The sequence below is a fragment of the Microcaecilia unicolor genome, chromosome 2 (assembly GCF_901765095.1).
Source record: "Microcaecilia unicolor chromosome 2, aMicUni1.1, whole genome shotgun sequence".
NCBI lineage: Eukaryota > Metazoa > Chordata > Amphibia > Gymnophiona > Siphonopidae > Microcaecilia > Microcaecilia unicolor.
Window position 1 is genome coordinate 430,542,319 of NC_044032.1, and position 27,147 is coordinate 430,569,465.

At 41.1% G+C, this 27,147-nt stretch overlaps 1 protein-coding gene across 1 annotated transcript in view; it reads right to left on the reverse strand.

Moving 5' to 3' along the window:
* Window positions 1-27,147, reverse strand: part of PAPSS1 (3'-phosphoadenosine 5'-phosphosulfate synthase 1) — a 222,783-nt gene that overhangs the window by 80,574 nt on the left and 115,062 nt on the right. Inside the window, exon 7 of the mRNA XM_030190780.1 lies at window positions 9,494-9,605. Coding sequence (XP_030046640.1) covers window positions 9,494-9,605 — 112 coding nt within the window. The remainder of the gene's footprint in view (window positions 1-9,493; window positions 9,606-27,147) is intronic.

Genomic DNA, 27,147 nt, shown 5'->3' on the forward strand with positions numbered 1-27,147 from the left:
TAAGTGTAAAGCCGGTGTGGTAAAAAAATGCAGATGTGTCTTGAATCCGGCTTGCATTTTGTGCACGAGGCACACAGTTAACACTAACACATAGCCACTGTTAACATATGTGTGCCGATAGCACTCCGTGAATTTGTCATTCATTCGGGGGGGGGGGGGGGGGGGGGGGGAACAGAACAAGCAGTTTGCCTCTTGATATACAGTCGATTTTGAGCCTCATAGATTAGACAACTGCTGGTTCCTCTAGGTGGATCACCTAATGAGAAGGTCCTGGAGGTAGTGATAGAAACAGCTGCATTGTGAAGCTCAATTAAGCAGGTTACTAAGAACAAAAGTGTGGATATAATTAGCAAGTTTAATTCTTCCACATGTATACTGGATCCATGTCCAGCCAGTTTAAGATAGGCAAGCTGACCTTTTCAAATGGTCTTTGTGGTTTAATTAACAAGTTGCTGGAACTGGAGACTGGTTTTTGATCTTTTAAAGCGGCTCATTGTCCAGTTCTGAAAACAATTGTTACTCAATACCCACTTGCCAAATTCATACTGCCTGATTTCTAACAGTGTATGTTAAAGTAAAATCTGGGAGGCAATAGTTCTGGCTCAACTCAAGAATTTTTAGAGATATTACAATACCTGAATCCATGTCAATTGGGCTTAAGCCTACATTGCCCCAGGTACAAATAAGTACCTGTATATACTATGTAAACCGTTTTGAAAGTAGTTGCAAAACCACAGAAAGGCGGTACATCAATTCCCATTTCCCTTTCCCCCTTTAGGCCCTTTGGTCTCTTTGCTGGTCACGTTACATGGGCTATATGTTGGAAGAGTTTTTAGAGTGATCTCCTCATTAATAAGGCTCTTAAAGCATTTATATTTTAACATATACCATGCTTTTTAATGCTGGGCCGATTTTTGTTTTTAATTCGATTGCCCCCCCACACACACCCCGCTTTTACCTCGGGGGGTTTTTTCTCCTTCCTCGATGCTGCCTCAAACTCTTCGTCTCCCCTACACAGCTGGCTCTGCAGAAACTTAAACCACGCAGTGCAGAAAGTTGGGGAAGCCTCACTGAACTTGAAAACACGAGACTTCCCTAACTTCCTGCACTGCCCGATCACCGTGCAGGGGTACATAAGGAGTTTGAGACACAGCCGAGGGAGGAGAAAAGTCTCGAGCCCGAGCCCTGCAGTAAATGTGGAGAGAAGAGGAGAGGCTGGGGAGGGGGGCTTTGTGCCACTAGTTTCAGATAGTATTATATTTTTTTTTGCCCAAAATACATGTTGTAATTAAGAATGATTACAATTTTTAATCGTTGCCCACCCTTAAAAATTTTACATTATTTTAATATATCCAGCTCAAGTCCACAAACTGGGGAATCCAACAGCATACAGGAGAAATTTTTAAAATAAATCTTTGAAGAATTTGTCCTCAGAAAAAGAATCACCTCAGTCAGATCCTCCTTCATGGATGCCCTCAAATCTCAACTAATTATTCTCAGAAAAAAGGAAAAACCTCTCAACACTAACTTGGGTCGGTAGTAAAGGAGTAACCACCAGAGCAACATCTCTAACAAATTCAGGACATAAAGGAATGGCTCTTTGCACTATTAGCTTTGATAAACAATCACATTTTTTTTTTTACTTATTTTAGAAATTAAGTTGAAGTTTACTCCATTTGTTCTTTACATGTTTGGAGGAATCCTTTTCTATGCAGAGATGCTTTGCACTCTGATACAGACATTTACCAAAATCAAATTCATCTTCAGTTAATCTTAGTGTTGTAATGTCTTCAGCCTCCTCAACTTCTTCCTCCTGACATTCCTGCAACCTTTCACCCTGACTGCGAACTAACACAAAGCACCTTTCCTTTAAGTCAGCGGTTCATCATCCAGAAGAATCCGGTGTATTGGATAACAAATGCATAAACAGCTGCCAAAAGAACCTTTTCTTCTAATAATTGTGCCTCTCCGTATCATTCAAGCAAAAATGCCATCTGAAATAAACCCTCCTTTTTGGGACAGATGAAACATCAGGTTCTTCCACTCCTTCAAGAAAATACCTGGAGTTAAATCCACAGCTTGTAAATTTTGAGTCACTGTAAAATGGGTGAGGATGCAATTCTTCCAATTCTGTCACCTGTGTCCACTGACTTTCACTTAGAATCAAATGAGGGTGGGCCATGTCCACAACAAAGGGTTTCAAATCAAGCAAGCACTGAATCATTAAGTAGGTATTGCCTCGGCGTGTGGCCCCCTTTTCCAGCTCATTTCTTCAAAATGAAATTAATTTTAGTTGTTCTGGCAGCAATAACTACTTTCTTCATCTAGCCAATCAGAGGAGCTGCAGACTGTCTCTTACTGCCAGCTGCAGTGTGTGCACAACACAGAACATGTGGTGAATTTGGGAGAGTTCTGAGGCAGCTACAAAATCATCTAAAAGATCGTCATTTTGTTGCTGTTCTATAGCAACTTCAGCTTGTTCGTCAGCTGCAGGAGCGTGCTCTTCAATTTTCAAATGCTCCTATATCTCTGGAGTGTTTTTCTAGCTGTTGGTCACTTTCATTGTCTGCATCCATTAGATTAATTGTACTTAGCATGTTTGAAGCATTGTCAATTACAATACATAGAACTTGTTCTTGTTTTTTTTTTTTTAAGTTCATAATCTTGCAGAACCTTTTCCACTAAGAACTGGAGAAACTCACTGGTGTGATGAGCTACTGTGTCTTTTATTGCCAGTGTCTTGTCGCAAACAAATTGGACATTGATGACACTCTGTGACGTGTGCAGGCATCCATTCTAAGAAATACAAACTGCTCCTTGAGAATTTTTTTTTAAGTTTTTCCTTTTGGATAAAGGCTTCTTCACACAGCATTTTTCTAACATTGTCTCTTTCCAGAGAAACACCAAGTTTACAGGCCACTTCTCCATTCAGACCTATAAAAGCTGGTCGTGAAAATAATGATAAAGGTACTTTATCTTGTACAAGTTGTATGATATGTTTTTTGAATGCATCTGCCATTACTGTTAAAGTAACTTTGTAACTGACAAAGTATCTTGTAATTAATGTCTGTGAAGTTTTCTGGTCTTTGCCTGGCTGGCAGTACTAGGCTTAGTTCCTCGCTTTTCCTGTCATCTTTCTCACTCACAACTTTGAATACTTTTGGATGAAAGCGTTGTAAATGTCTTTTAAGACTGGAAGCTCTTGTAGGAGCATTTTTATCACTGCCTGAATATGTGTTGATCTTGGCATCACAGCATTTGTCTTCATCTGGGTCCTGTGTCATACACTGACACACAAAATATTTTCCATCTTGAGTTATGGTGGACATGCTTAAACACAGCTGACTTCATGGGAAGCTTCTTTGACATTATTTTTAAAATAAAATTGTCAAACAAAATTCCATACTGTAGGGGAAGGCAGAAAGGAAAGTGACTGTATCCTAGCTACTGCTCCTGCCTCCTCCAGTAGCCTGTTGGCTAGCTGTGTCTGACCAATAAGCTGTAGGGAGAAGAGGAAGCTGCTGCAGCCTACTGGCTGGCAGTACTACTACTACTATTTAACATTTCTAAAGCGCTACCAGGGTTACACAGCGCTGTACAATTCAAACACAGAAGGACAGTCCCTGCTCAAGGAGCTTACAATCTAAAAGACAGGTGTACAATCTAGAGACAAGTGTCCAGTCAAAGACAAGTGTAGAGTCCGACTAATAGGGCATACTATATTTCACGGAAGGTTAGGTGCCGAAAGCAGCATTGAAGAGGTGAGCTTTAAGCAGAGATTTGAAGATGGGTAGGGAGGGGGCTTGGCTGATGGACTGGAGAGGGAGGAGGGAGCTTCTGTAGCCTAGGATAGAGATATTTCCTGCCTGCACTGCCAATGGTCAGGGGAAGTGCTGCAGATAGACACTGTAAGATAGGAGGGAGACAGATAACTTTCCTGGAATTACTGTTTTACATGTGTTGCCAAAAGTAAAATGTTAAGCAGTAAAGATGAAAAAAGACAGCGAAACACTGGGAAAAAGATGCTGCTGTGAAGGATTGAAAGAAGTAGAAAGGATCTCTAAGAGGAAGAGAGGCTGGGTGATGGGGACTGGGAGTACAGCTGTGTGAGAGGACTAGAAACAGCAGGTGAGAAACTTGGAAAGGGAACATGGGCTGTAAATGGGGGAAGGGAGCTGGCAGACAGGAAGAAGAGCAGGAAGAGGGGGAGCACAAGCTGCAAAGAGAAGAGAAACTAGAAGATATGAAGAGTACATAGGTGGAACTGGGGAAAAGGAGGGCTCTTCACAGAGCCGCTTCTCGCCAACTGGAGTGAAGGAAGAGATTTCAAAGAACAAGTGAACATGTGTAGCACGTCAGTGCTGCCATCTGTTGATGAATTCTGCAGGAGGTGACATTACTTTTCATTCAACCCTCATATGTAGCCACATTTTTGCCCTCTCAACCTAAGCGACCTGCTATACAATTACCCTCAAGGGGGGAAAGCTGCAGTGATGGGCAAGAGGAATTGCAGGAGAGCTGGAATCAGTCTATTATTAACCTATCAACATTGTACTCTAGTTCAGAGTTTTCATCAATTGCTGTGAACTTCATATGGTTATGGTTTATGATTTATTTCGACTCCCTATACCGCCCTTCCTGGAAACATCACAGGGCCATGCGCAATCAACTACAATTAATTATAATAAAATACAGAAAGGCAGGGCCGTGCCAATGCGGTAAGCCAGGTAAGCAATGCAGGGGGGCGCCTGCCTTCGAGGGGCGCTGCTGCCCTGCGGTCCCTGCCTTCCACTCACTTGCAAAATCTTTTAGCTGAAGTTGCGATCGCCCCTGCCCTGCCTAAAACCGGAAGTGAAAGCAACAGCATTATTCACTGAGGCAGGCAGGCTCTTCAAGTTATTTTAAAGAATGCAACCAAATTGCTATATATGCTGTGGTTTGTGGCTAATTCCTCACTCAGGGTGAGCTTCAGAGCTTGAACCGCATTCAAATTAAAGACAACCTGAAATTTTAAAAGTGCTAAAAATAAGTTTTAAAAGTATTTGTATTAAATCTAATTGCAGAATTCAGGTGCTGGGACTCTGTACTTGGTTGTCATATGCTCAGATTTGTTTAAATCGTATGCAAATTAGTCCGTTTTTGGGAGGTTCTCATTTGCATATTTATGAATAAAAAATGATGGAAGTGTTTACAGCCTTAATGTTAGGGCATGGCTCTGATCAAAAGTGTGAAGTTTGGTCCAAAAACGAAGGGTTTATCTAGTGTTTTTCACTAAAAATTCCCATTACAGTGTCTGTATGTTAATCTGCATTCAAATAGAGCTCTCTGATTGGATGATCAGCTTTTGTTAGAAATCTGCCCGGAAGGGAACAGAGTGAGACAGCAACTGACTGTCGGTTTGGCCAAGAGAGACATGCAGCTGTGAGTTCCTGTGTGTGTTGACTGAAATTATAAAAGACTGCCAGATTATGTGGTAAATGAGAAAATATGAATGAAAAGAGGTTGGTGGAGATTGAAGTTTGAGATTTCTCTAGTGAAAAAGGATCTGAATATTTCAGGATTACTTGAAGTTTATGAAGAATAGAAAAGGGTGAATTTCAGTTTAAGAGTGTTTAAATCCTATAAGCTATATAAAGGCTAGGTAGATTTAAGTGACTGTAAGCAAGGAAACCTTAATATTTAATCTGAAATAAATATTTGATCTGAGATAGTTGATCAGAGACAAATGTTTGATCTGAATTATATCCTTTGGTGCAAAGGAGATTAGAAAAAGAATCTTTGGAAACTAAGAGGACTTTGCTCACATTTTGAATTAGCATTCCTATTTTGAGTTGGAAATCTTTGAAGTGTTATGAAAATACATTTTGCTTTAATGAAATTGCTAAACTTTAGAGTCAGAGCCTTATCAATGAGGGATACATACAGTGCTATTTTTTTCCTGATGTCCAGCTTACTTGCCTGCTCCCTTCTGTTCCTGCTTTGCTAGACGGAGGGGGTGGGGGCGCCAACTGATAGTCTGCAGGGGGGCACCAGAGACCCTAGGCACGGCCCTGCAGAAAGGAATGCAGGGAACAACAGGAAAGATGACAATCATACAGCAAGGCAGGAGAAAAAAATATGCACATGTTGCTCTTTTTTTTTTAAAGCTTCAGGTCCAATATTCAAAGGTTTTATGCTCCTAATTTTGAGAGTTATTCCTATAACTGTACACTCAAAATTTCACTAAACTCCTTAATCTAGGAGCATAAAGAATGGGTGGCAACAGGAGAAGATTTAGGGCAGGGAACAAAACAAAAAGTCAGCACAAGACTCATAAATCTAGGCAACTGAATGGCAGGCCTAAATTTATAAGCATAACTTTAAGCTCCTAAATTAAGATGGATTTTCGGCTCAAAATTTCTGCTCATAAGTCTGGCTGAAAAAGAGACACCTATCTTAGGGCCATACATTTTAGGAAACCAACTTTATTTTAAAATATTGAGAATTTAAATAAACATAGATATATGGTTCTCTTATCTTATGTATCAGATATGAGGAGTTTGTTTATCATGCTTTCTCGGGTAGTACCAAATAAAAAAAAGAAAAAAAAGAAAATGAGAATAAATTGCAAACTTCCTGTTTATGAACCTGACCACTATGGCATTCCTTGGAGCAATGGGAACTCTGCCAGTTACACTGCTGCCATATCATCTCATCTATGCTTTATTTAAAAATAAGACTAATCATTGGGCTGCCAACCACAGATAATTCTGTAAAATTAGCACAAGGAATGAGCACATCTCATGCAATTTTGGGTAGTCATTGGTTGTTGAGCCAATTAGGCCTACCAATTTTATTTTGCTTCTGGAGACACTTTTATTTACATGTGCAATTTAGCTTTCTAAACTGAAAAAACAAGAAAATCCAGTCCCAATTCATAGAATGCAGCAAACGGCAGCAGGGAAATGGAAAGGGCAAAAAGTAAACAAGGTTAAATGCTACTTCTAAATGAGGACCAGGAAACCAAATGAGACATTATGCCTCCTTGTTAAGTGCTACTATTATGCAAAAATGAAGATAAATTCAAGCAGACAGAAAGCTGCAGTTGATAAGAGTGGCATGTGGCTTTGCATGTTTACTGCAATGCTGCCTAAGCCGCAGGGCAACTGAATGAACTAAATCCACTCGTGCACTAGTAGCACAAAGTAACACAGCCTCCACTGAACAAACTATTTTTGTTTGTTCATTTATTGACCAAGAAAAATGGCTCATTTTCAATCAGGTCCCATAAGACAGAGTGAACTAAATTCATCCACTTATGCACACAACGGAAGTGGAAGCGGAGAGTCCAAAAAAGGTGCCCAAAGACTTTTCCTAAATTATGACCAAATGCATGTAACCAGCATTCCCAATCCCTTATCTCAAGCTCACTGGCCCTCCTGTTCTTTTTTGTTTCTCTGCAGGGTCAAAACAAATGCAGAATACATTAGCATACATACCCTACTTCCTACTAGCCTGTTTTGATGTGATCCAGCTGCTTCTTAAAAGTTTAATCAGGTAGAATCACTTCAGAACACATCGACAAGAAAAGGTGCATAACACCAGTGTGCTCTGGAATGACCAACAATAATTTCTTTCAAATTATTGAGGGTGTTACACTTAATCCAAAATACGCTACTCTGGAAATAGTGAAGGCATTTGTTCAATACTGGAGGGGAGGGGAGGGGAGCCCCACAGACCTAGCAAATGTTTGATAAACTGTAAGTGGCAACACAAAGGCTATGCTGCTCTACCAAGCAACCAGGTAAACTGGAGAGTTATTTCACACCACCCTTGTTTCTTTATACATTTTAAGTCTGATGATCATCTGGCTTACCATTTCATTCCAGTGCAATAACCAACAAAGACAACAATATAAAAAAAATAAGATCCATTAAAAGCAATGCCAGTTCACAGGAAGAAAAATTATTTTGCCAACCTGAAAATCCTACCATATATGGAGAGTCCTTATGCTTAGCCAACTGCCTGCCCCTTTCAGGTTGAACAGGATTCATATTTAGGCGCATTATGCACAAACAAGATTACTTTTTTTGGAGGCTTTGCCCGTCCATTTGTTCATTCCTCCTGTTCACTCAGGGCAAATGCATGTGTAGCCAGAGCTCCTCAGTGAAGTGGCTGCACATGGAAGGAAGCAAAGACCTGGATAAAGGATAGGCTCAGCAGCCAGAGTTTGTGCCACTGCTGCTGTTGCTGCCACCAGAGTATTGAGGGAACAGCTGAAGGCTGCCATGCTGACACTAGAGAAAGGGCAAGGGGTGCTGAAAGAGGTGGAGGCTCTTTCTGCGTGCACCTTGATGCTTTTCTGCAATTGTACAGGGCACTAGGAAATGGGCTTAGCACTTTCTAACACGGGACTTTCCCACACGCTAAGCCCATTTCTAGTGCACCCAGGATAGTGGAGGAGTGGCCTAGTGGTTAGGGTGGTGGACTTTGGTCCTGGGGAACTGAGGAACTGAGTTTGATTCCCACTTCAGGCAGAGGCAGCTCCTTGTGACTCTGGGCAAGTCACTTAACCCTCCATTGCCCCAGGTACAAATAAGTACCTGTATATAATATGTAAGCCGCATTGAGCCTGCCATGAGTGGGAAAGTGTGGGGTATAAATTTAACAAAAATAAAAAAATTTAAAAAAATATAGGGGGTTTTCAATATATTTTTTTTAGGTCGTGCACTAATGTTTGCATTAGTGCATGGTACCTGGAAAAAAAAATTATGAGGGAGAACTTAACTCCTCCTATATAGGAAGAGCTAAGGGCTCACGTTAACCAGATCATCAGACAGCGCTAAAGTTTCCCCGACCATGCCACACCCCCAGCAAAAATATAAATACACAAATAACGTGCTAAGCGCGCGCTAAAAGATTACCTACCGCAAAATGCTTTAATTCATCTTGTGGCAAGCATTTTCATGCATGCTAAGCTTAACACCCTTTAGTAGATATACCACTATGGGGCTCATTTTCAAAGCAGTTAGACTTACAAAGTTCCATAGATTACCATAGAACTTTGTAAGTTCACTACGCCAGAAGGAGCTTGTTTCTTCATGAAATCAATAAGCCCAGATATATAATTTGTTTTTACATAAATGTACATTCTGGTGTAGCCCGCTGCTGCAATGTCGAACCCTATCTTCTGAACATCATGGCGCTCATCTGCAAAATTATCATCCATACAGATCTGACTTTTTTTTTTTTTTAATCACTAATTATGCAAATATCTACTCAAGAGAACCTCACCATGTTCAATGCCTAATCTCAGTGACACAGCTGGGACACAAGAACTACAGAAGTATATTGGAAATAGATTGAGGGGTCTGAAGACAATTCAGCTAGAATCTGCTTTGTCCAAGTTAACTCTATGCTGTAAAGGAAGAGGATGAAATAGTCTGATATTGAGGAACACCACTAGGAAAAAGCAAGAGATAGGATGAAAATGTTCTCTAAAACGGTTTCTTACCATCCAGCAAACAGTCAAAATGAAGGCACTGCAGGTATTCCCTCTCTCTCATAAAGCCATTCAGCGGTGTTGCCCATCCCTCTGCTAACACTTGTACCCACTGCATATCTACCTGTTAACAAAAGAAATTATGAGATTTAATCTCTATGATTGAATACAAGTAAGTTGCATCCAATATACGCTATACAACCACCCCAGTGATGTAATCTGTTTTCCTTCACACCTAGTAGAATCTGCTTGGAAGTGACATTGTAACCCAGGAGTAAGCAAACCCAATCCACTGCCAGATCTTCAATTTTCAACTGGCTCCAGCCCACTGACCGGCTGTGATTGGGTTGGTGGAAGGAGGGGCACAGACCACACTGGCTTCCCCATCCAATCACAGTTCCCCCATCTTAAACAATGTGGGGGGGGGGGGGGAAACTTTACATACCCTCATGACTTACTAATATTTGCTCAGCTCTTCAAAGTTAATTGGATGACTTGCAACCAACATTTATGAGTAGTCACAGACAATAGAAATAAGTAAAGAAAATAATTTGTTTGCTTCCAGGTCATTTTCTATTGTCCTCATTTTCAAATGTTTTTTTTTTGCATTCATTTCTAAGTTTTTTACGTAATAAAACTTTCAACAGGAACAAATCAAACTTGTATGTGTCAGTTCATAGGTTAATGCATGCTAAACTGATTCTACCTAGCAGGCAACATTTACAAACTGTGGATAATGCACAAATATTAAAAGAGCTGACTAGACCACAAGACTTCATGAAGTGATGCTGGAATCCAGATCCTTTCCATTACACACATTGGAAGCCAGCCCCAACTGGCAATAAATCAGAAGTTGTTACTGCCCAAGGACAACATGATGGTCCATTCAAAATGATCTGACACTCTGGCAGCCAGAGTTACTAAATTCAAATTATCTTACTGCAGATTACATTTTATGCAAAGGGAGGAAGGAGAGGGAGAAACCTCCTCACTCTCTTCTCAACTTATCCTCAAACATTGCTTAAAAAATGACGGACACGGTGGTCAGTGTTTTTTTTGTAATGCCAGCCACCATGGGCTTTTTATACACAGATATTGAATGCCAGACCATACCCAGATATCAGCACTGAACAGCAGGGTATAATGCAGCCGCCGGGATTTATCTGGTACTGGTGATATTCAGACCAGTATCCAAATACTTAGGATAGCCTTTTTATGGTCCTAATGCTATCATGAAAGTTAGAAAGAGTTCAAAGAGTAGGGTGGGACCTGAGAGGAAAACTATTGCCGACAAAATGCCCCATACTAAAAGGAAGGGGTTGACGAGGATAGTTCCCCCACCTACCTCGACTCCTTCATCGACTCAGACGGGACTCGAGCGTTTTTTCGCGCCGATTTCCCAAACAGGCAGAGATGTGGATCCCATGGTGGGGCTCCTTGGGGAAGTGGAGGACCCGCTGGGAGAGGATGTATCTCTCTCTCCACCATCGATTAGTAAACCTCCTTGCCCAGCGTTGTTGACGAGTACCGATGTGGATCAACGCCCTACCGGAAGTGTTTCAGGTGAGATCCACGGTGAGGGTCGGGAAGTTCCACAGAAGACGCTGGGAGCAGAGGCAGGGACCTCAAAGAGAACGCAGGAGGTAAATCTCAAAATGATTTGGGTAAAGCTGAACAGGATGGATATGACTTTACAACAAGCATCGGGAGAAGTCAGTAACTTTAATAAGAGATTTGGTGAGTTAAATGCAAAGGTAGACTTGATAAAAGAAGAAATAGCTGGAAAAATGACTGTTATTCAAAAGAATGTAGATTCTCTTCAAGAATTTAAAATAAATGTGGTGAAAGATAATGTTGAACTTCGGAGACGAATGGAACAAGTTGAAAACTTTAATAGAAGGTTAAATTTATGTTTATTGAACTTTCCCAAACTCCTAGGGATTACTCCCCTAGATTTATTCAAAAGATATATGAATGAGGTGTTGAAAATGCCTCTGGAAACTATGCCGCCTGTTAATAAAATATACTACATTCCTACTCCTAAAGGAGAGATTGGGAAAAGTCAAGAAGCTCAACTTATGAATATAGATCCTGGAAATATTTCAGCTATACTTGAACAAACACTGGATGAGACAACAGAAAGGTCCACATTGATAGTGTCTTTAATATTTGAACAGGACTTAAACAACATAATGAAACAGTACTTTAAGAATTTAAAAACCTGTTTTGGGGGTACTAAAGTACAGATTTTTCCTGATGTTACAAAATCGACTCAGCAGAGAAGGAAAGCCTTCTTGGCATTGAAATCAAGAACTGTTGAGATAGGAGGGATGTTTTTCCTGGCCTATCCGTGCAAGTGACTTGTGAGACTGGGTCAGGTTAAATATACATTTTTTTCACCTGATGCCCTTAAATCTTTTCTTGATTCTAAACAGTTGTAATATTACAAAGAAAAATTACGCCACCTTATTATTCTTGTGAAACTATTGTTATACGTTCCCCCAACTCTCTTCGTCTCCCCCAATAATGAGGTCTAAGGAAGCAATAACTTTCATGTTAGTTAAGAATTAAGATTATTTTTGAAGTAGGTTTTACTTCTTTAAGATGTTTTCTTCAAGGAATGTCATTATTTCTGTATAAATTGTACTATGGCTGTATTTCAATAACAAGTGTATTCTTGTTAAAGTGTTTAAAATTAATAAACAAATTGAAACCAAATCAAAGAGTAGGGTGGAAAGGCTCTTCCAAAGGACCAAGGGAGATGTTAGTTCAAAAAGTTGATCTTTACTGGAACTACTCAAAAGACTCAACACAGCTGCTGTGTTTTGGAGTGAGGACGCCTGCTTCAGGAATCTACAAAGACATATACAATACTTATATAAACATGTAAATCATAAAATACAAAAAAAAAACCATATAAATATATAAATAAAAATATAAAAACATGAATAAAACAATAATAAGTACAACAATAAAAGAGGCATATTTTTCAAAGATACTACAAAATAATATTCGTCATAAAAATAAATAAATGATAAATGTGTAATGGTGTTTGCAAACTCTAAAAAGTACTGACTGAGAATAAAGAAATACAATAGGGGACAACAAACGATAGTGAAATACATAATATATAATAAAGCAAAACCGAGATATAGCTAACCCCATGATGTTCATTGTACATGGGTAGTTGATGTTTCCAAGGCAACATACAAATTTAGGGCCCTGTTTACTAAGCAGTGTTATAGGCGCGTTAACATTTTTAACACGCATTAACTGTGTACATGCCTACAATATCCCTTTAGGCGCCTACATGGTTAGCGTGCGCGCTAAGTGTAGGTGCGCTAAAAACAGTAACACACTTTAGTAAACAGGGCCCTTAATGAGGAAAGTAGATACCTATTTATACAAGAAAGCAAAAAGTAACTGATGATGCAGACACAGGTTCATCAAAATGACTAGCAGTAGGACAAAAAGCACAGAAACATCATGATAATGGTAGTTATAGGAATATCAGAGTGGGTTATATGTGGATATTAAGTGACTTACAAGGGGCAAATATAGGCTCTGCAAAGTTGTTGGGAAGGAAAGAAGAAATGAAAAGATACGTCATCTTGATGTATCGGCAAATGCAACGTATCAAGTTTGGTATGGAAAAATAGTGAATAATGAAGGACAGGACTGGGGAGAAAAAGGAGGCAATAGCTATAGCAGAAACTGAACAGTCATTCAGTGGAGGATCTGCAGTTTGTCGTCATCAATAGTATGCAAGGTAGTTATGGGAATGTTGAATTAGAATTAATTCTTAGGGAACAGCATTTCATCTTTAATTGGAGAACTGTGCAGCCTCTTGGTTTGAATAAAGAGGTAGATTGGGCTTTATTGATGTCAGTATAAAGTTGGATACTGCGTAAAGTTAGATCATTCAATCTGTCGTGATGTCATCAAGTTTTCTGCTGAGATTCCCCATGGTGTGCCCGGTGCTCTAATGTGGCTGGTATGAGATTACAGAATTTGTATGTATTTATGGATATTTCAAGTATAATGTGTATGACTGTGTTTATGTATATTATTCATAAAGGATCTCCGAGGAAGTAAATATGAAACACGGCCTGTGTTGAGATCTATGAATTGTTGAAAGAATGTGGATGTGATACGGATGCCTGAAGTGGAACTCCGTCGCTAACAAACGTGAAGACTGGATTTGTCAGCTACATTTAAAATTGACGTTACATTATCCTTATTGGACTTTGGACTATTTATAAAGGATAAGAAGAGCTGTTGGACAGAGTGTTAACATCATCTGGATATCTGATATGAGCCGATTTAAAATAACAGTCATCAAGTTTACTCTAGTATTACTAGAGTTAAGAACATTTAAATCAGTTAGAGATTTAAATGCAACTCTAAGAACAGATTGATTCAGTTGTTATGTTGATTAATGTGATGTGATGGATTCTATTTGAGATTGCATCTCGTTTTGGTTTGATATAAATAAATAATGTGAAACGTATTAAGTATATAATGTGTGATGTATACAATATATCAATTATAGATATTTAGATAACTAAAAGGTCACGTATAGTTTGGATGTTATAGTTAAGTGACTAATTGAAAGAAAAACTTTAACCCTTGTATTGGTAGAAACTAAATAGTGAGATAATGAAAGTTACCCAATTAGCGGAATGAATATCACCACTCACCGGATAACTCCTGGATCTGCTCAGACTCTGCCTCCAGACTACTCTAGCACTACTTGGATAGGGCTGTGGTGGTTTGCTCAGATATTCAGAAGCACTAACCTGGTAAATGCCACTGAATATCCAGAGTTGGAGTCAGCAGGAGTTAGCCAGGTTGGAGCAGTTCCAACTGAGATACAGATAACTCCCACTGACCCCAACCCAGAAATGGATATCTCTCTTTAAATATTTCGCTAGAGCTCAGTTATCTAACTTTAACATTTTTTTTTTAATTTATGCTCACTTTTTTTTTTTTGTAACATCCAAAACAAATCATGAATGTACAGAAATTAGTAACACTGTCAAAAAAATTAGCACTCAAAAATATAATTACCGCAATAATGCTTGGGGACCAATCTAGGAAATTAAGCAGTAACAGAAGAATAAACAAGACAAATCTAAGCAGAGTTACATTGAGGCAGTTAACTGCTGGTTAAGGAACTAAAGGAAGATTACTTTCTGACGGACATTTCTCTCTAGCCAACAAAAATTGTAAGAGCTGTTTTGGATCAAAAAGTAATGTTTACCACCAAACATCAAAAAACATCGACAAAGGAATTTTAGCAAAAAGTCCCACCCAGGGCAAGTACTCTCTGTTTTAAACCCAAGAATTCCTTCCTCCTGGATTGGGTGTTTCTAGATAAATCAGGAAATATATGCAGACTTTACCCTATTTTTTTTTTTTCTTGAATTGGGACATTTTCGAAAACACACAGCAGATGAAAATGTACTCATTTTCCATTTTTTCTCCAAACATGCTGCTTGTGACAATTTCATAAAATGGTTTAAAATATGTTCTCCCTAAAGATTTTTTTCTCCTTTTGTGGGAAATTACAGAAAGTCCCTACCAGTGGAATGAACCACTAAGTTTGTACAAGAGATATCGGCCCTTATAGACACTTGAATATATAGTCACTTCACTAGCAGAATCGGAGGCAGGGGCATAAGTATTCTATGGTTTCAGTCATAGCAAGAGGTAACACTCAAAAAAGGTTAAATTCACCCCAATAAGGAAATCAGGTTATTTTTTAAATCACATCTTCTGACCAAAACTGACAGACATAGGTAGAAAAAAAGGTGCCAGTACTCACTGTGGGCGGAATCACCACATATGACTCCACCCCTATTATAGCCACGCCCACATTAGCCACACCCCTTATAGCAGCCATGGCACATATAAACAGACATCATTGAAAATATTATACTAGTAGTAGTATAGGAGAAAAAAATAAAGTGATTTTTGTTCATTATAAATAATTTCTGTAAGCTGTCACAGCTCCAGTATACCCAGTGCAAAATAAGACAGCAAATGTAAATTCTCAAATTGGACATATTCCAGACACTAAAATGAAAATAAAATGATTTTTTTCTACCTTTGTTGTCTGGTGACTTTCTTTTTCTGATCATGCTGGCCCAGTATCTGATTCTGCTGCTATCTGTCCTCTTAACTCCGTTTCCAGGGCTTCCTTTCCATTTATTTCTTTACTTTCCTCCTTTCTTCTTCATTTCTTGCTCTACATCCATAAGTAAAAGCTGGGTCCTCTGCAGACTTGACTGTCCAGTGGATCCAGCTTCTGCCTATTTTCTCCATCCATGTGCAGTTTTTCTCCTCTCTTCCTTTCCCCTCATCTTATCTCCTTCCTCTCTCTTCCCTCCCCTCCATCCATGCCCAGCATTTCTTCTCTCTCTTCCAACCACCAATGTCTAGCAGCCCTCCTCCCCCCTGCCCTTCCCTCCATCCACCTATGTCCAGAAACCCCCTCCCCTTCATCCACCCATGTCCAGCGACCCTCCTGTCCCCCCTGCCCTCCCCTGCCATCCATCTATGTCCAGAAACCCCCCTTCCCTCCATCCACCCATGTCCAGCGACCCTCCTGTCCTTCCTGCCCTCCACCTATGTCCAGAAACCCCCTCCCCTCCATCCACCCATGTCCAGCGACCCTCCCGTCCTTCCTGCCCTCCCCTGCCATCCACCTATGTCCAGAAACCCCCCCTCCCCTACCATGCACCCATGTCCAGCGACCCTCCTGTCCTCCCTGCCCTCCACCTATGTCCAGTGACCCTCCTGTCCCCCCAGCCATCCACCTATGTCCAGAAACCCCCCTCCCCTGCCATCCACCCATGTCCAGCAACCCTCCCGTCCTTCCTGCCCTCCCTGCCAACCATCTATGTCCAGAAACCCCCCCTCCCCTACCATGCACCCATGTCCAGCGACCCTCCTGTCCTCCCTGCCCTCCACCTATGTCCAGTGACCCTCCTGTCCCCCCAGCCATCCACCTATGTCCAGAAACCCCCCTCCCCTACCATGCACCCATGTCCAGCGACCCTCCTGTCCTCCCTGCCCTCCACCTATGTCCAGTGACCCTCCTGTCCCCCCAGCCATCCACCTATGTCCAGAAACCCCCTCCCCTCCATCCACCCATGTCCAGCGACCCTCCCGTCCTTCCTGCCCTCCCCTGCCATCCACCTATGTCCAGAAACCCCCCCTCCCCTGCCATCCACCCATGTCCAGCGACCCTCCTGTCCCCCCGCCCTCCCCTGCCACCCACGTCCAGTGACCCTCCTGTCCCCCCTGCCCTCCCCCCATGTCCAGAAATCCCCCTCCCCTGCCCTCCACCCATGTCCAGAAACCCCCCTCCCCTGCCATCCACCCATGTCCAGCAACCCTCCTGTCCCCCCTGCCCTCCACCCATGTCCTGCTCCCCCTCACTCCAGCTACCTGAGCCATCTGAGCCCCCCTCCCGTCTGAGCCCCCCCTCCCCGACCCAGTCCCCACCTGCCGCCAAACAACCCTCTTCTGCCACCCGACCTGGCCGGCACCTGACCCAGCATTTTAAAAAAACTATGAAGCGGCGGAGCGGTGCCTCGCATCTGAGTAAAAAAAGAAAAATCGCTTCGTCGGTCGGCCTTCCTTCACTGTGTCCTGCCCTTGCGGAAGTTACATCAGAGGGCGGGACACAGTGAGGGAAGGCTGGCCGACTAAGCGATTTTTCTTCTTTTACTCAGACGCGAGGCACCGCACCGCCGCATTTGTAGATTTTTTTAAAAATGCTAGGTCAGGTGCCAGCCGGGTCGGGTGGCAGAAGGGTCGTCTGGCGGCACGGAGGGACTCCAGGCTAGCTCGGCGGAGGGAGGAGAGCCGGCTCCAGCACAACGTCGGACAGCCGGCTCCAGCACAACTTCCGACCTAAAAAAAAAAAGGTGCCGGCACGCCGTACCATCGCATACCGGCACAAAAAAAGCTCTGCATAGGTGGCACCTTATACACCAACCAACTTATTGAGACATGAGCTTTCAAGGTCTAATCACATAACCAATTTTCACTAGTCGCATCGCTACCATTGATTGTATTTATGCTGCCACCACTGAGGCTCTTTACAGAACATTAGACTCAATATTGTACCAATCATACTCTGACTCCTAAAGCAAACATCCATGCCAAAACATGGATCTGTGCCGAATCCATCTGCTCATTTGTGCTCCAACTCACATCCTCTGGTGGACACTGTTTTTGTGGAATTTGTAGGCCTCTCAACCTTTTTTACAGCAATTGACTTTTATATATATTTTTAATTAACGTGTTATTGACTTTTTTGATCTCTGGCTACTTTGTTCCTCCTTTCTGTAGAAATCCCTCAATCCATCCCTACTCTTGGTATATTTACTTTGGTGTTTGGCATACGGCTTATGTCTCCTTCTTGTTTTATGAGCTTTCAAGGACCAGAGTCACTTCAACAGATGCACAAATCTGGTCCTTGAAAGCTCATGCCTCAATAAAGGGGAACATTATCAATATGGGCTACCGTTAGAGACGTGTTATTTTAATGTAAACCCCAGTTCTTTGTAAGTAGGTCTCATCTGCTAAAATAGCATGAGTTAGTGGCAAAATGGTAACCCAGATTGATAACTACACCCCTAAATTGGTTAGTCTATTAGATGCCACCAGCCTCTGTCATTTGTTACATCAGATTAACACGGTTCTCCCTTCACCACAAAGCAATCCCATTCATAAGAACAAAAGAATAACTATACTGGGTCAGACCAATGGTCCATCTAGCCTAGTATCTGCTTCCAACATTGGCCAATTCAGGTCACAAGTACCTGACAGAATCCCAGATAGTAGCAAGATTCATGCTACTGATTCCAGGGACAAGCAGTGGCTTCCCCATGTATATCTCAATATCAGACTATGGACTTTTCCTCCAGGACCTTGTCCAAACCCAGATACACTAACAGCTAACAACAAACCCACAACTTACAAATCATACATCACTCACAAACACAAAATGTCCACCCTATAAAACACACATAATAACCCAACCACAACACACCAACTCTGTATACAACCTATCAATAACCTACCAGACCAACGACACAATAACCAACCAAAAGGAAAACACTCCATATACGAAAACAACCAACAAAAACAGAAAAAAACCAACAACAACAAACTCAACCAACGAAGAAACAGACAACTAATACAAATAAATACATCAAACCCCCCCCCCCCCCCCCACATAACCTTATCGCCCAATCCAGATAGGATACATCAATGCTAGATCAGCAGTAAGCACTTCAGTAGATATACTAGACTGGATTACCACAGATAAATTAGACCTCCTGTTCATCACAGAAACCTGGTTCCACAGCCCTACAGACCTCGCCATCTTAGAGATATGCCCACCAGAATACAAAATCACCCACTGGACAAGACATGGAAAATGAGGAGGCGGAATAGCCATCATCTACAAATCCGAGTTCACCATCACAACCACTGGTGAATCCATCTTAACACAACTTGAAATTGCTTCGATAAGAATTAATCACCCAAACCCATTAGGACACCTTAACGCTATTCTATTCTACAGATCACCAGGAAAGTGGCAAGATGCCCAAACACAACTTATGGACTTCATCTCAAACACATACGTCTTGGCCTCAAACATGCTCATAATAGGTGATTCTCTATTAACCTTCACCTCGAAGACGACACCTTAACAAGCACACGAGAATGCAAAGAATTCTTAGAACTTTGGGATCTACATGCACCTAACACAATACACAAAAAAGGACACACACTAGACATCATTACACACAAATTTGACCCAGACCCAACCATCATACTCACAGACACTATGGTCAGACCACCATAAAGCACATGTCTCCCTTCACTGGCGAAAAACGCACAGAAACGCAGTCAACAAACATGAGCGAACAACATACACCACAAGAGGAGAAATTGACCCCACAACATTCTGGCAGCAGATATACCAAAATGAATGGTCAACAAATACAGACACCATCCAATTCCTCCAAGAATGGGACGATATATGTAAAATAACATTAGACAAGATCGCCCCTATCCAAACCAGAACATCATATAGGAAAAAATCGAATCCATGGTTTACCGAAGAACTGAAAGAACTCAAAACACAAGTCAGGAAACTAGAACGCGCATGGAACAAAAAGAAGGATGAGCAAACACTAAATGCCTGGAAACTACTTCGGAGGAAATACAAATACACTATAAAACAGACTAAAAGACTACATTACAAAACGATAATTGGACCAAACTACAAAGACACACACAAACTCTTCTACCTTGTGAACAAATTGCTAGACACCACACCAGTTACAAACAACAGCAAAGACATACCAAGTGTTGACGACATCGCGGAATACTTCAAAGAGAAAATTATACAACTACGACTTAAAATACCCACCAGCCCTACTGAATACGCCACACTCCTCGACTGTCTAGACCCAGCAGACGGAATATACCCAGCAGACAGAACCTGGACCGAATTCGAACCACTATCAGAAGACCACATCTCTGAAACACTCAAAAGATTCGCCAAATCCTACTGCAAACTAGACATATGCCCAAACAACCTCATGAAATCAGCCCCTCAACAATTCATTACAGACCTAACGAACCATGTAAACTCCATGCTACAAAACGGACTTTTCCCAAAAGAAAAAGGAAAACTTTACTCACCCCAATACCCAAAGACGCAAAGAAAAATGCAAGTGAAATAACTAATTACAGACCAGCAGCATCCATACCACTAATAACCAAAATAACCGAAGTGATGGTAACAAAACAACTTACAAACTACCTAGACAAGTTCTCAATACTGCATGATGCCCAATCAGGATTCCGATCGAATCACAGCACCGAAACAGTACTAATTACATTAATGACTAAATTTAAACAAATGATTGCAACCGGCAACAATAGGAATTCGACATGTCAAGTGCCTTTGATATGGTTGACCACGGAATCCTACTACATATACTTGAATACTTTGACATCGGAGGCAATGTCCTAAACTGGTTCAAGGGGTTCCTAACCCTGCGCTCCTATCAGGTTACATCAAATTCAACTACGTCTGCAGCATGGACACCAGAATGTGGAGTACCGCAAGGATCACCCCTATCACCAACCATTTTCAACCTAATGATGATTCCCTTGGCAAAACTTTTATCAAGCCATAACCTCAACCCATATATATACGCCGACGATGTAACAATATATATCCCTTTCAAACAAGACATTAAGGAAATCTTCAACGAAATTAACCAAAGCTTACACATCATGAACACCTGGGCAGATGCATTTCGATTGAAACTGAATGCAGAAAAAACTCAATGCCTGATACTCACCTCCCAATACAACATGAACGAATTCACCGTTATAAACACACCAAAACTAAATCTTCCTATTTCAGATACTCTAAAAATCCTTGGAGTTACTGTTGACCGCCACCTAACACTCGAAACTCACGCAAACAACACAACCAAAAAGATGTTCTACAGCATGTGGAAACTGAAAAGAATAAGACCATTCTTCCCAAGATCCGTCTTCCGCAGCCTAGTGCAATCACTCGTACTCAGCCATCTGGATTACTGCAACTCACTGTACGCAGGTTGTAAAGAGCAAATACTGAGGAAACTTCAAACAGCCCAGAACACAGCTGCCAGACTCATCTTCGGGAAACCAAAATACGAAAGTGCGAAACCCTTACGAGAGAAGCTACACTGGCTCCCACTCAAGGAACGAATCACTTTTAAAGTATGCACACTAGTTCATAAAATTATTCACGGTGAAGCCCCAGCCTACATGTCTGACTTAATAGACTTACCACCCAGAAACGCTAAAAGATCATCCCGAACTTTCCTTAACCTCCACTTCCCAAATTGCAAAGGCATAAAATACAAAGTGCTACACGCATCAACCTTTTCTTATATGAGCACGCAATTCTGGAATAAACTACCACGCATCCTGAAGACGACTTACGAGCTGACCAACTTCCGCAAATCGTTAAAGACTTATCTCTTCGAAGAAATCTATCGAAAGGATTAAAACACATGAAGCCCACGCATACTGTTAATACTGCATCAACACATACTCATTTATACTCTTATCCCCCGAAATTCTAACACACTCAAACCTTAATCTACAGGTAATAATGTAATAACCAAACGTTCTCTAGCTATTGTTCTGTAATCCTATCAGTATCCATTGTTCTTCCACTATTCCATTGTTCTATTCCCCTTGCGATACGTAGACTTTGTTTTCACTTTACTCCTCACAATGTAACCATAATCGAGTTGTAACAAATTGTACTTCCATCAATACAATGTATTGTAAGCCACACTGAACCAGCAAATAGGTGGGAAAATGTGGGATACAAATGCAATAAATAAATAATAATAATAATACCACATCCTCTGGTAACAAGTTCCAGAACTTAACTATTTGTTCAATGAAAAAATATTTCCTCCTGTTCATTTTAAAAGTAGTACCACGTAACTTCCTTGAGTGTCCCCCTAGTCCTTGTACTTTTTAAAAGAGTAAACAATTGATTTACGTTTACCCGTTCCAATACCACTCAGAGGAGTAGCCTAGTGGTTAGTGCAGTGGACTTTGATCCTGGGGAACTGAGTTCGATACCCACTGCAGCTCCTTGTAACTCTGGGAAAGTCACTTAACCCTCCATTGCCCTGGTACAAAATAAGTACCTGAATATATGTAACCCGCTTTGAATGTATTTGCAAAAACCTCAGAAAGGCGGTATAATCAAGTCCCATTTCCCTTTATCATATCCCCCTTCAGCCATCTCTTTTCCAAGCTGAATACATATATATATATATATACAGTATATATATATATATACATATATACACACACACACACACAGAGGTGATCAGAACTGCACATAATACTCAAGGTGTGGTTGCACCATGGAACTATACAGAGGCATTATAATTTTCCTGTGTCTTATTTTCTATCCCTTGCCTAACAATTTCTAGCTTTCTGTTTGCTATTTGGCTGCCACCACACATGGTCAGAATATTTAAGCGCATTGTCCATGACGACACCTAGATCTTTTCTTGGGTGCCAACTCCTAGGGTGGAACCTAGAATCAAATAACTATGATTTGGATTATTCTTCCCAATGTGTATGACTCTGCACTTTGCATTGCACTTTGCATAAAATAGATATCTTTATTTTTACCTTCCTTGACTAAAGTAAGTTACCCTGCACACAGTGGATACCCAGCCTTGGTGCATGTGTGTTTATGTTTATCAAGTTTAGACTAGCACTTTTTAACAAGGAAGTCTTTATCCAATCATGCAACCACAACTAATTTTCCATTACGTTTGTCTCATGTTGAGACAATTAAGCTTTTTTTTTGTTTGTTTACCCACAACTATTGCTCTGCATTCATCTTGCATTTACTCAAACATTGCATTAACCTATACACGCTTGGACTACAGAGGTCCTAATATGCCAGATTGCCTCCCAGTCACCGGAGCTGGGAAAGCCAGGCCCGACTTTAATAGCCAGTTAAGCCCAGTGCTAGATTACTGTAGGTCTCAATACCATGACTGTTTATGGAAGCAGTTTGCTTACAAAATATCTTTCAAGTATCCCTAGCCAAAATAAGCAAAGATTACAAAAAGTAGAAATACAGCACTGCCCAGTCATTTCTAAATGCCAGTGAGTGAGAGTTCCTCTGTAGAAGTTGCCATATACTTTGTAGTTATCATGAGTGCAAGCAATGCTGGCTAAAATCTTGCACTCCAACTGTCCAAGCCAGTTTCAATGGAGTAATTCTCCAATGGGTCAACAGTCAAAGCAAATAAAGGGGGCAGGAGAGGCTTCTGCCTGTTTAAAAATCATGCTCAATGGGCTAGCCACCGATATTCAGCAACACTTAACCAGGCAGTGCCACTGAATATTGGCACTAACTGGCCATCTTGAAACCCGGCAGGAAAGGGGTGTTATAGAGGGAGGGGGTGGAGTCAGTGAGGAGCCGGCAAATATGCAGGTGCTGGCAGTATTCATGGCTGGTATCTGAGTAGTGTGACAAGACACAGTCATGCCCTGATCACATGGGTGGAGTAGAGTTAAGCTACAGGACCCTGGTTTCTCAGTTTGGGTTAAATAAAACAGAAAAGGCTCTTTTGCATTTGAAAAAGGGAGAAATAAAAGGGGGTGAGCTATGAAATCAGAGAACCTGTTAAAAGGAGTACAGTTCTCCAGGAATAGCTAAAGGGGGTAGAGACAGAGAACCCTGAAGCCCAGAGGGATGGTATGGATGTATCTGGAGATGCAGGATTTAAGAAGTGGCACAGGCCTGGGAGGGGAGTTTCTCTTGATCCTGAGTAATGAGAATGGGCTAAGAAGACTGGAAGCTTTAAGGTCAATAAAGGGGAGGGCAACATTCATACTCCCATACTTCTAATAGGTAGACTCCCTAGCTTCTGCATTACTGAGTGAAAGGGATCCAATTACAAAGGAGGGAGAGGGGAGGTGTTCGTTCTCCTGGGACCCATATAAACGTCCCTGAGATGAGTGAAGAGGGGGGAAAAGGAGGAGCCCATAGCCCAAGGTTCCTGGGAAGAAGCTAACCTGAGAAAACCACCAGAGGAGCTTGGAATGGAAAGTATGAAAAGGAATGGGACATCTGCTATCAGGTGTGGACAGTTTAAAGTAAAAGTACTTGGTACTGATTTTCCATATGAACATCATGAAAGAAGGCCTTAAACTGCCAGAGAAGTGAAAGTTGCTGGTAAGACCCGAGAAGGAGGAAATCAGGCAGATGCTTTCTTGTGTTTTTCCTTCTTTTTGTAGAACAACAGGGCGTGGAGGATGGTACCTAAGGGTTTTGGTGTTTTACTGTCCTAAGGTGGGGGAAGGGGATGTTCAAGATGAGTTGTGCCCAATGCATGATGAGGGGGAATCAGCCTTTTTACACTATAGAAAAGACTGTGAAAGGAGAATTGCTGAGAGGTTGTTAGAGCCTTAATCACTAGAGCCTGAGGTGGCTAAGAAGCTAATTTGCATATTTGCTGAACTCTGTTTTTTGCTTTGTTCCTCTTCTGAGAAGAAGAGCCATCCCAAGCTCTGAAGGACTAAGATGATCGTTGAAAATGTTTTGGCAGTAGTGTTCCACTTCACTGAGGAAGTGTAGTGTGCTTTTGCTTTCCACCCTAAGTGACCTAGCAACAGTGAATATAGACCAATGCAAACTCAGTTCTGCAACCTAGTGAATTCCTCTGGTAATTTCATGGAGATAAATTCTTAATCCCTCAGCCCTAATGTGCTTGTGGTTGATCTACCTTACCACAGCTATGCAGCCAGATAAGGCTACACAAAAACATCCCTACCTCTGTCTGCTTAACTATGAGTACTGCAAACAGGGAACTCTTTTAACACCCAATACTAAACTATAAACACTTAAGGAAATATTGCAGAAAGTTAGACAATTAAGAGACGTAAAAGATAATCAACAAACCAGGGCTTGTAGTTGGATAAAATTAGGTGAGGGTAGATTACAACTTGGGTCACTTTTGATTTTAGTTCTAGTGGCTCAGGTGATGAGCTCGTTTCATCAGATGAGTCTGTAGCCTCTGGCTCTGGGGCAGGCGGTCCTGCCAGCAAGGCAACAACAGGTCTAGACAGCACTTTATTTCACAAGACAGGCAACAGGAACAATTCTTTCCATCACTACCCTTTAACCAGGTCACAAATAGGAGTACAAATACAGTAATTATTATTTCCAATCATACTTTGATTTCAGATCAAATTACAGTGTTGCAAAGGTGCCTATCATTTGTTCCCAACTTCGAAGAAAAAGCTTTATAGGATCATCCATACAAGACAGAAGTAATTTTCTACAAAAGGTATGTCAACAATATCTTTCTTTTGTGGAGATGAGAAGAGACAAAACTGATCGAATTTTCTGATTGGTTAAATAGACAAGATGAAAATTTGCATTTCAAAATCCAATACAATACTCATCAGATGCCACCTTAATACAATGATCACCAAAACAGCCTATAGTTTTATAATAGAGGTTTACAAGAAGCCTACAGAGAGAAACACATACCTCCATTTCAACAGTTTTCACAACCGTAGTTTCAAAACCAACCTACCCTATTCACAATTTCTGAAATCCAGGCCAAATCTATAGTACAATGATTTAGGAATATAGGATACCCGGAAGACTGCATACAAAGCAGTTTGAGGAAGGCAAGAGCACAAGATAGAGATGTACTTTTGACTACAAAGAAGAATAGAAGCAAACCAGATTTGATTTGCACCTTAACATTTTCATGTTCTTCCAATCAATTTTGCAAGATAATTTTCAAAAATTGGCACATCTTGGAAACACATCCTTGCTTCAAGAATAAAAGACCAGTCAGAGCCCATTCTAGGAACAGAAACCTCAAAGAGAGACTGGTCCCCTCAACCTTACCCGAAGCAGATACAGTAGCAGCTGCTTTCACTGGCCAGACTCGGTGTGGCAAATGCACAGTGTGCCACCATTGCGACGTTAAATGAATTTAAGCATCCAGTTACAAACTTACCGGCTTAAATATTTCCACAAATTGCAATTCATCTCACGTCATCTATGTTGTCATTTGCCCATGTAAGCTTTTGTTTGTGGGCAAGACAAAAGAATGGTACAAACAAGACTTATAGAACACAGGTCCTTATAAGAGGATCTTTTACTAAGGCGCGGTCATGTTTTTGGCGTGCGCTGAAACTGTGGGTGCGTTAAACGTTAGAAATGCCAATGCATTCCTATGGGTGTCTCTAACGTTTAGTGCACCCACAATTTTAGCGCACGCCAAAAACGTGACCGCGCCTTAGTAAAAGACGCCCTAATAGATATATATTCAGTCTGCACCACTAGTACTTCATTGGTATCAGGCAAACTATACTATAGAAGACAAAAATGTTTCTGATTAAACAAGTTAGATGGTGAGGAGAAGATTTGGAAAGTCTACTGTTACAGGAAGAATAGCAAGAGCACAGGTACAAATCAAAGTAGGGTATACACAAAAAGCAGCAAATATGAGTTATCTTGTTGGGCAGACTGGATGGACCGTGCAGGTCTTTTTCTGCCGTCATCTACTATGTTACTATGTTACTATTTACAATTTAAATATAGTAACTCCAAATGGTCTTAATATGAAATTAGACCTTACACCATTTTTGTAAGATCTTATACTACTTTTGAAAACATAACTGTATTAGATATTTCAGTACACTGTTCTCAGTATTTATTACATTTTTAAACAGTATTTCTCAGAATATACTTCCCTTGCAATGTTTGTGGCATACACCTGTAGTATTACCAGCTTATGTATTACTTCTTTAAAATATACTAGATTTTACACAGTACCGTTTATCATATGTGTTTTATGTAGCAACTAGTAAAAAAGGCTCGTTTCAGTAGACAATGAAACGAGCGCTAGTAAGGTAATCCCCCATTCTCCCTTGCTGTCTCGCTCTGTCCCCTAGACCCACGCCCCCCTCCCTCCCTTCCTTCCTTCCGAGTTCCAGACCCCCCTCCTTCCCTTCCAGTTCAAGGCCCCCTCACGCCCCTCCCTCCGATTTCAACACCCCCC